The sequence below is a fragment of the Dunckerocampus dactyliophorus genome, chromosome 21 (genome assembly GCF_027744805.1).
Source record: "Dunckerocampus dactyliophorus isolate RoL2022-P2 chromosome 21, RoL_Ddac_1.1, whole genome shotgun sequence".
Classification (NCBI taxonomy): domain Eukaryota; kingdom Metazoa; phylum Chordata; class Actinopteri; order Syngnathiformes; family Syngnathidae; genus Dunckerocampus; species Dunckerocampus dactyliophorus.
This window is the reverse complement of record NC_072839.1, coordinates 3,856,473-3,867,439: the sequence shown is the minus strand read 5'-3', so window position 1 is coordinate 3,867,439 and position 10,967 is coordinate 3,856,473. Positions and strand designations below refer to the sequence as shown.

General features: G+C 43.8%; 1 protein-coding gene across 1 annotated transcript; it reads left to right on the top strand.

Moving 5' to 3' along the window:
- The first annotated feature begins 294 nt into the window (after positions 1-294).
- On the top strand, positions 295-7,143 carry arxa (aristaless related homeobox a). The gene is made up of 5 exons (XM_054765698.1): positions 295-1,409; positions 1,968-2,535; positions 3,255-3,300; positions 4,290-4,621; positions 5,006-7,143. Exons 1-5 carry the CDS (start codon positions 1,220-1,222, stop codon positions 5,268-5,270), a joined length of 1,401 nt encoding a protein of 466 aa, XP_054621673.1. The 5' UTR covers positions 295-1,219; the 3' UTR covers positions 5,271-7,143.
- The last annotated feature ends 3,824 nt before the right edge of the window (positions 7,144-10,967 follow it).

Below are 10,967 nucleotides of genomic sequence, written 5' to 3'. Positions count from 1 at the left end.
GAAAAATCAAAAAATGCTTGCAATGTTTTAAATGTAGCAAATTAAAATAAATAAATAAAATTCCGCATGTCTTGCATGCAAATCAATCCACATTTCAATTTGGTCTCGTTACATGAGACCTTTTTGCTTTACTTTTTCCATTTTTGCTGTTTTTGTTAAGTTTATTTCTACAATGTGCGGCGGGCCAAAAACAAAACAAAACGGTATGACCAAAAAAATGACCCCCCCCCTCCCCCCCCCCCGGCCTGCATTTTGGACACCTCTGATTTCTAAAATATTGATGGAATTTTGTGGAGTGTAAAATATGGAGTATTAAATTCATGTTAGGCCATTGAATAAACCTAACATTGTATTTTTCACACTATAGTGTCTTACCTTTTGAAATGATTGTTTTTAGTATGAAATCCATGTTGAATAAATGCATGCATCTTCTACTTTGATACATTTTGTGCGTGAAAGCTGCTAAAACCAATCCAATAAAAGGTCAATAACCGCTACGCTATCTGGGGGGGGGAAAAAACATCTTGGCTTTGTATTACAGGTGATAAAGCAAACTAGTGTAATATATCTCATTCATCATTCATTTTATTTTTAGAATATGCTGAGGTCAATAAAAAAAAAAGAGTTGCGGGCAAAAATTGGCCCCCGGGATGCACTTTGGACAACCTACTGTGACCTTCTGTGTGTATTAAATTAATATTGTTATTAATTTATCATTGTTTCACAGTACCTTAACTAATGTGACTTAAACGTTTTTTATGTGAATCTTAAACCATTTATCTCGATTACTTAAAGCTGTAAAGACGTCTCTATCGGCTTACTTATAATGAAAGTATTACTTGTGTTATACAGGTAATGACGAAGTAAGTGCTTTTCCCCTCAAAGGTTCACTCCGTGTGCAGTAAAAAGAGTCCATGTCAGGTTTTGTCCCCCTCCCCTGAAATTAACCTTAATGTAAAATATATAAAGCGGCTCTTCTGAGTCTCCCTCGACACACACGCGCTTCACGCTGCCGACCAATCAGGAGCCGCCGACACGTGCGAGCGCCAGGAGCCGGGAAGTGTGTGACAGAGTCAGGCGAGGCTGTCTTTCGCGGCGCGTCAGCCTCCATACACACACAGACACACACACGCGCGCGCGCGCGCGCACGCACGCACACACATCAACACACACACGCACACACACGAGGGGGAAGATAGAAGAGAGGAGAAGCGTCGACATGAGCGGACACTTTGAGGAAGACGTCCACGGAAGGACGGAGAGGAAGGGCAGTAAATCTCCCACCCTGCTGTCTTCGTACTGCATTGACAGCATTCTGGGCCGCCGGAGCCCGTGCAAGGTGCGGCTCATTGGCGCCCAAAGTTTGGCGGCGCTGCCCGGCAGAGGGGAGCTCGACAAGGCGGCTCAGGGTAAGTTTTCCCTCGCAAAATAACCCGAAGTAAACACAGACAAAAATGTCACTGAGCTGTTAATTCTCCTTTAAAGGTGTTTGTAGCAGTGCCTAAAAAATATAAACACAGGCAGCAAAATATGCTAACTAGAGTTAGCCTCGTTTTTAGACACTGTAGGTCTAATAGTTGATAACAGGCTCATAAATATCAACAAATAAGTTGTTTACACGTCTCCTATTGTGGCTACAGTGCATTTGCGTTGCTGTATATAGCATATCCACAATGCTATATGCAAATCTGCTCATTTTAGCCCCCAAAAAAGTATTTAAAAATGTGTTAAATCGAGAATAAATAAAGTAGGAAAATACACTTTCATGTTCATTGTTGAAAATGTGTAAAAAAAAACAAAAAAAACCCCAAGAAAATGAGTCAAGTTCAGGTTGTGAAGAATCATGCACATTTGCTACATTTTAGCTAAAATTGTTTTAAATAAATGTGTGTTGCTATGTTAAAACGTAGAAAATGGCACTGTACTCCCTAAAGTTATATATTAATGTTGGCTTTCATTTTGATCAGGGCCCACTAAAGATCCGCTATCTCTGGGGGCTGACATGCACCTGCCCCCGAAGCTACGCCGCCTCTACGGCCCTGGAGGAAAGTACCTCCAGGAGCAGGCGGACAAGCTGGACCGAGAGCGGCTCCTCCTGGAAGGAGCCGCGGACAGCCTAAAGATCATCCAGGCCCCGCAGGTGAGCATCAGCCGCAGCAAGTCCTACAGGGAGAACGCGTCGCTGAGCCGGCCTGAGGGCGAGCGAAGCCCCGCGGGGGCTTCGGAGGATGGCGACGGCGGCGGCCTGGTGGAGCTCGGCCCGTTGAAGTTCGAGGAGGACGCCGTGAAAGAGGAGGAGAGCTGCGGGGACGCGACGGCTCTGTCCCCGAAAGACGAAGAGAGGGAGAGCTTGAACGCCGGGGATGGAGACGTGAGGGACGGGGAGGATAGTGTGTGTCTGTCGGCGGGCAGTGACTCGGAGGAGGGCATGATGAAGCGCAAGCAGAGACGATACAGGACTACCTTCACCAGTTACCAGCTGGAGGAGCTGGAGAGAGCTTTCCAGAAGACACACTACCCTGACGTATTCACCAGGTTAGAATTTATATTACTGCAATATTATTAGCCAATTATTGCAAGTCTGTCATATTTTTAAAGACCTCAAACAGGCCGGGTAATTTGACCGAATATTAAACATGGCATAAAATGAAAATATTATTGTACAAAATAAGCTATAATAATTCTTTTTATGTAAAAACAATACATTCATTTAATTCGACATTTTTAAGCAATGACATAATACGGTATTTAACTTCTAAATTAATAAACAAATAAAAACAATGCTCAAACCCTTTTTCTTGTGTAAGTCAACACAATGTGTCACCTGTACCCCCCCATACTAATACAAGAAATGATTGCTAAATTGTGACATGCATTAAAATATCTCTTTATATATATAATTGTGTGTTTTTTTTTTATTTTTTACTGTATTGGGTTTATTCCAATTTTCACAATTGTGGGTCTAATTTACACAGGCACCTGAAGGGAGCTTCAATTGCTTTTGTGCATGGCAGCCTCGTTTGGATGTCATTATTCCAACCATTATGTTGTTACACTGACAGCACTGGCAGGAAGAAGGAAAAAACCCTAACAATCACTAGGCCTATTTCTACCCAATGCAGACAGGGAAAATAGAACATGTGCAATTATGTCTTTCTGTATAGTTCAAGGCTATTTTAGCCGCCTGTATTGTTGACAGGGAACAACCGTAGAGGACAAAACAGGAATTGAAAACATTTTCATTCTTTTTGCAGGGAAGAGCTCGCCATGCGTTTGGACCTGACCGAAGCGAGGGTGCAAGTAAGTGTTATCTGTTTATATGATGAAATGTTCTGATGATGCTGTATATGATTGATTGCATTAAATGGGGGGGAAGCCAAGTGCGATTACTGGCGGTTATCCGGCCTTTTAGCTGCAATTAAGCAATTCATAAAACACTCATTGCAGGAGCAAAGCCATATTGGTGTTTGGATTCCCATCAGGGTGGCGGAGAGGCGGGGTGACGCTATTTGATTTCCTATTATATGATTGCAATAGAGCCGCATTGATCCCTTGCTTTTGCACTTGGGAGCAAATGGGCGAGACCATTAAAGGTGTTTGCTTGTACTCCCCTTCCTCACTGAAAGCGTGCACGTCTCATAACCACAGAGACAGTTCAAACACAACTAGAGGGTCAATGGCCGACACTGATACAACAGATGTCTCTTTAGGGGGGGCTGGAGGTGAACAAATCACTTAGCGGGCGCCATCAGGAGGTGATAAAAACTCATAAATTCCCCAGGGGCTGTGTAATGCTAAACAGCCCTCTGGGAATAATGTGTGTGTGTGTGTGTGTGTGTGTGTGTGTGTGTGTGTGTGTGTGTGTCTTTGCGCCGTCCCTGTCGCTCAATCACTTTCCTCCTGTTGACATTTTTCTTTGTGCGTCTGCAGTGCAAACTGGCCAGCGGTGGAGTGGTTGCGTGGGAAAGTTAAATACACCCACTTGTTCCACGTCCCTTTAAAGAATTTCATTTAAAGCGCATTAATTGTCACTGGAGGCAGATCACAGGCGATTTTGTGGGGTCTTTAGTCAACAGAGCTTTTAATTATCTCCCCCACCCCTGAGTCCTCATGCATCGCCAAAGCCTGGCTGCAGAAAGCAGGGTTTAATTAGCCAGAAGTACACGTAGGCTTACCTTGTGTGGAAGTCCAGTCACTCACCTGAAAAGAACACAACAATGAACACATGCCTTCATTCAAACTACACACCTCATGAAGCGATGACTTACCAACCCCGTGTCCGCTTCCAGGTGTGGTTTCAGAACCGCAGAGCCAAGTGGAGGAAGCGTGAAAAGGCGGGCGTGCAGGCCCACCCGCCAGGCCTCCCCTTCCCGGGCCCTCTGGCGGCCGGCCACCCTCTCAGCCACTACCTGGAGGGAGCGCCCTTCCCGCCTCACCCGCATCCCGCCTTGGAGTCGGCGTGGACGGCCGCAGCAGCCGCCGCCGCCGCCTTCCCGGGCCTCGCCCCAGGGCACCACAATGGCTCCGCGCCGCCGCTCGCCACCCAGCTCGGGTTGGGCACCTTCCTGGGCACGGCGGCCATGTTTCGCCACCCGGCTTTCATCGGGCCCACTTTTGGCAGGTAAGTTCCACCTGTTCTATTTTCTGTGCTGAAATGACTGCAATCTTCTCGTCTAATGACTGATGGCTGATGCATTGCTGTTTATCTGATTAGAAATGTGTGACACAGCGCTAACCATTCGCAGTGTGGCGTGTAATCACTGCCAAACGTCTTAATAAATTAGCTAAACGTGTGATCCTGCACAACAAGCTGTGAAGAGGGCTGACGCTGCAAACACCACATGCCACAATTAGCTCCTCATTTGCCACGAGGGACACTGAAAGCCTTAATTAACAGGAAATGTTTCTTCCTCTTCTGCTGTCACACTCTGTTATGAGAAAGGGAGGTGATGTCAGCTGGGACTTGTTATTAAAGACGACTAAAACAAATCTCTCTCCCCCCCAGGCTCTTCTCCAGTATGGGCCCTCTGACCAGTGCTTCCACCGCCGCCGCGCTCCTGCGGCAACCCGCCCCTCCTGTAGACAGCTCCCACGCGGGTCCCGTCCTCCCAGACCCGTCCCCTGCTTCCGCCCCTTCAGCTTCCTCAGCTGCAGCAGACCGCCGGGCCTCCAGTATCGCCGCCTTGCGCCTCAAGGCCAAGGAACACTCGGCCCAGCTCACCCAGCTCAACATCCTACCCCCCAGCGCCACAGGAAAGGAGGTGTGCTGAACACATCTACAAGGCCTCCTTTACCCCGCTCTCTTACCCGTACCCCCCCAAAAGGAAGAAAAGGCCCCTTTGACCCCCAACAAAGCACACGGTGCACAAGTGATGCATTATTTGCTTCGCATTCTAATGCCATCCAATACAAGACCTCCATCCAAAAAACACCTTTGCAAAGATAATGCAATTTTAGTCTTTCATGTTTGTGGTGGGGGGGGGAGTGCACCACATCATTTTGAGAGATATTCTCTAATATTCCTCCCGTCTTATGAAATAAAGCAAGCAAAATATGAAAGACATGCACTCCTGAAGTGCACTTTTACTCCTGAGGTAAACATTGTTAAATTCAACATTTTCTGTTTGAGGTCTTGCATTGGATCTACTAAACTGTACCGACCCAAATATAAGACGACCCCTTTTTTTTCCAAGAAAAATACTTCTATTCATTCTATTTATTTTACATTCTAATTGTATTATTTTATAAATTTTTCAAGACACATTCTTGGTATATTTCTTCTACGTATAAATCGCAGCATCGCGTCTTTTTCAGACTTCTGAGGGGGGAAAATACCGTCTGATATTGGGGTCGATACCTTTAAGATGTACTAGATTCACTTTAGAATGTTCCTAAAATGTGTGATGGTACAGTTGTGGGGGGGAAAAAACAAAACAAAAAAAAGGTACCCCGTGCTACTTTATTTTATCGGAATGCATAGATGGGGGGCTGGGCCAGTATGGAACCCCGCCTGCCTGCCTGCCTGCCTGCCGCCCACCCAGAACCAAAGGAAACCGGTCCACAGACCTGACTTAAGTCTTCTCTACGAGCACGACTCCTCTGCCACGAGTCGGGTCGTTTCTAAAGACTGCGTGAAAGAAAGCTGTACATAGTGTGTCAAGCGGGAGGACACGATAACAACAGAAGTCATCATTTTCCAAGCTTGTGTACATTTCAGGAGTTTTGATCATTTGCACTCGTGTAGTGTGTGATGAATGTCGACCCTGTGTAGAAATCCACTTGTGTTTTATGAATTATTCAATTTTTAGATCATTATTTATGTCCGTGCTATGAACTGAGAGGACGCTTTTTAAGGGAAGTCAGAAAACGAGCTCTTTTCGGCATTCGGGACACGTGAGATATTTTAGAAGTATGAATAAAAAGTGTTATGAGATAAAGTGTGTGCGAATGCTGCAAAACGTCAAAAGGGGGAAGCGGGAGACATATTTCAACCATGTCTCTCCTCTTGAGGCAAGTTGACAAAATAGAGGCCATATATTCATGAGCTTAATCCCCCACATGTGAAAGGAGGCACAAAGGCGAGGGGTTTTCAATTAGATGCAGCACTTTAGCTGGGCGGGCGGCGACAAAACTTCCTTGGAAAAAAAGGCTTTAGAGCCGCTAAATTGGTCTTAACATCTGTAATACCGTGTCGCTGGAAGTGAGTCCTCTTTGTCATTAATGAAGTAACAAACCACTTCATCAGTCAGCTTTCACACACACACACACACACACACACACACACCTCGCATGGTTAATTCCCCCTCCTAAATCCACCCCCTCCACTACTGACGCGGGGACTATTACAGCAATCAATGCGCATTCTCCTCCGTTTGACCCATCTTTGGTGCCCGTGTAAATCGCGTGAAATTACCCTGAGGATTAATTTAGTCCCTCTTTTGATTGAGCGCCTCGGGGGGAAAAGCCTCTTCTTCTTCTCTCGGTGGACTTGTCTTACAGGTCCGACACCTGTTAATCACTCAATTTACTCCGAACAAGGGAGAAGCAGAAGCCGAGCCGACGAGGGGGGAAGTTATGTCGGGGGAAATCTTCACATGTTCACGTGGGCTCGTGCACTCATGCAGCTGCTGCAAGAATGACGGGTATGGGGAAGGGTACGGGTAAAAGTAAGGGTAGAGAAAGGGGAGGGGTACGAGTAAGACTAAGGACCTGTCCACATGGAACTGTTGGGTTTTTTTGGCGGGTTGACAACAATTGTTGTCCACACTGTGCCAGATTAGTAAATGGTTGCATCCAGACGGGAACGGATCACTGGATGAAAACGATGTAATACACAAGGCACACCTGCGTGTGGCGCTGTAAGCAGACACGCACACGGAACCACGTGACACACCCAACCATAGAGGAAGCAAGAAGTCGTCGCCCGCTTTCCAAAGATCGAGACTTCCGACAAAGTGGAATGACTTATGTGAGTCATTTTGGAGAATAAGGCGGTGAGTCATGCCAGATGTGTTTGCTCGTCGTCAAAGCTCACTTCTGGTCGGTGATATCATTTTTCCAAAAGTAGCCGATCTGCTCGTCGGCACACGGAAACAGCAGATTTTTTTTTTTTTTTTCCAGATTTTCCCCAATCTGGAAGCCGTTTTCAAAAAATACCGTTTCAAGGCAACCAGAATGCCGTTTCCGTGCGGATGACAGGCTGAAACGATAAAATACTTTGCTGTTTTGCCCTGAAACCTGAAAACGTTTCCACGTAGATACGGATAAGGGGAAGCGTAAAAGCACTGGAAGGGTAAAAACAGAAGCAATTCCGGACTCTGTAGGGGCCCTCAGCATCGCGCCACTGCTGTCGAAGTTCAAAGTTTGCCCGCCCTCGGGAGGCCCTGAACTGGCGAGTTGCCTGCCCTGCCTGGGTAAAGGTGAGGGTGAGGGAGGGGTGGAGTTTATTTCAAACATGCTTCACAAAGTTTCACTACAGTGCATCACGTATTTACACTTGCTCAGTCCAACATGTCCGCAAAGAAGCAGGGAAGAAGCGGATGTCATTTCATCCCACCCCTAAACTATTTTTTTTATTTTTCTTCCAACTCGGCAACTCGGCAACCCCCCCCCCCCAAATAAAACCCTTATAGGGGTTTGCTTTAATCTTATTGTGTGGCAAACCAATTTAACTCTAATGTATGGGGAAGGCTTAGCGGTGGGGTGTGTGTGTGTGTGTGTGTGTGTGTGTGTGTGGATGACCTGCTGGTAGAAAACTAAAAACGTCCATTGCGGTGCAAAAAGGCGAGAAAACCACAATGCAAGTTGCAGTGGAAATATCCATCAGAAAGCCGCACTGGGATGTTTTGACCGAGGACGAGGAGGAATGCACAGATGCGAGCCCCTCCCACATGCACCGATCTACAAGTTTGCTCTTCAAAAGCATGCATCATTTAACGCACTTGCGTCAATGGGCAGGGGCGTAGTGTGGGGTGCCAACGCCCGCAGGGCAGGCCAAGCAATGCCCCTTCCCCACTAAGCACAACTTTAACCAGTTTGTTTGCTATGAACTACATTTGATTTCGCCCCCAGAATGCCGGCCATAAATTAGCATCTCATTTAATGCTTGTGGATTATGTCTAATGACTCAGTGCACCTAATCCTTTCACAACAACGTTTTTCATCGTTCTACAAGTGCCTACAGCCACAAGAAGTCAGTGATTGGTGCTTTAATGTGAAAGCCAACATCACATTGGGTATATTTGTGGACAATTTCACCACAATTAGTGTCCATAAAGACGCCTGGCAAGTGGTGGTTAGTGTTTGTTTATTCAGCTGTGTAGAACACAACATATCTATTATTATTTGGGCAATTGAATATACTCTTAAAGCTGCGTGTGGACATTTTTTTTTGCGGCGAGCACAGTTTGAGTCCAAAGTTTGGACACATTGAACACAGCAAGTACAGTAATCCCTCGTTTATTGCAGTTATAGGTTCCAGGCCCGGCCGTGATCAGTGAAGTAGGATTCCCCATTTAATACATGGAATATTTTCGCAGCTAACACAGAAAACAGATTCACAGCCATCGAAATACGTTTAACATTAGAGCCCTCCAGACATGAAATAACACCCCTATAGTGACCTGTACCCTCTTATTGCCCAATATAGTAGACATAAGAGAAAATAAGACATAATATCGACTCATACATTAGGAAAGTTCATTGTTGTTCTTTTTTTTTACTATTTATTCTGTCCACTACTTCCTGCGATGGTTATGCTTATCAACATATCACTGACACCTAGTGGCCACGACATATCACTACAACATCTTTGACTGCCATATACAGGTATCTATATTTTACTTCAACATTCTTATGCCTGAAAATGCTTGATTTAGGCAAAATAAAATGGCTGAAATATGCATTTTTTAAAACAAATAGGCTGTAATGTACGTGGCAAGGGATTACTGAATAGCCAAACTTGACTGCTATGGCAAAAAAATACGATATAAGAAAGACAGTATGTAAAATCTAATTGGATGTGATGCATTCAAAGCATTGTCCAACTCTGTCTTGAAATCCAGCTTTACAGATAATTCCTTAGTTAACTTAGTTTACTTAGTTAACTTGGATAACCAGGGGCGTATTTCCATGAAAGGTTTCTCTTATTAGGCTTTGCACATCTCTATACTTGCACAGCCGTACCTCGGTTTTCGTTATTGTGTTCCAAAACACACGGGTGCTTACTTTGGGCACTCGATTTCACGAGATCATTCACGAGGACAGACAGACTCGTATGTCACATGTCCAAAAACCGAGGCCAAATTTGGGGAAAATTTTCAACAAAAACCGAATCATACGAGCGCGGAGGTATGACTGTACTTTGAATTGGTCTTGGCCACATAGCGGAAGGGGCGGGAGTGGTTGCAATTCATGATTCAAAAGGAGATATACAAAGTATATCAAGCTAGCAAAGATACTGTAACTCCTAACACAGGGGTGTCCAAACTTTTTCCACCAAGGGCCACATAGTGAAAAATGAAAGGATGAAAGGGCCGCTTTGATATTTTCCCAGTAGATATGCTAAGATGTTATCCATCTACATCTCAGCTTTGTGATATCAGTGAAAAAGCCTCTTATTAGTATCAATTTTTGCTGTTTTTATTTTAATTTTCCAAATATTTTGCATTTCTTCTTAAATAATGTTCAAAATGTTTCCTTTTTGTAATACATGACTTTAATTCCCCAACATTAACTTTTTCCCCAACATCATTTTCAAAAATGTACAACTTTGTTTCTTGTATTACAACTTCCTTTCATTTTTCAACTCCGCTACTAAAAATTAAACTAAACTACTTAAAAACATTTCTGCTCATAACAATGAGTTTATTCTCGTAAAAAACAACTTTTCTCTTAATATTTTGACTTTATTCTTGTAAAATTACAGCTGTTAGGATTCGTTTTTAATTATTTTTTAAATTACTGTACATTCATTTTTTAATTTTCTATTTCAACTTTATTCTCGTAAAATTTCTTCCCAATTTTTTTTTTAATTTTATTCTCATAACAGCTTTCTCTGCAACCTAATTTTCCAAAAATTGCAACTTTGTTTTGCTTCTCTTAATGACTTAAAATAACAGTTTTTCTTTAATATTTCAATTCTGCTACCAAAACGACTCAAATTGTTTTCCCCCAAATTGCAACTTTTTTCCTCTTCATATTTGGACTTTATTCTCAAAATTCCAGCTGTTTTTTTTTTTTCCCCTTTTGTGCAGTTTTCTTTGTAACTGTCCAACGATTTCAGCTTTCTTCTTGTACATTTTCGTCTCGTAATTCTGACTTTATTTTCGTAAAATAACTTTTTTCCGCAAGCTAATTTTCCAAAAATTACAACTTTATTCCTTGGTTTGTTTCTCACACTACAAATAAAAAAAAAACAAACATCTTTTTCCTTCCATATTTAAATTTATGCTACTAAAATTAAATGT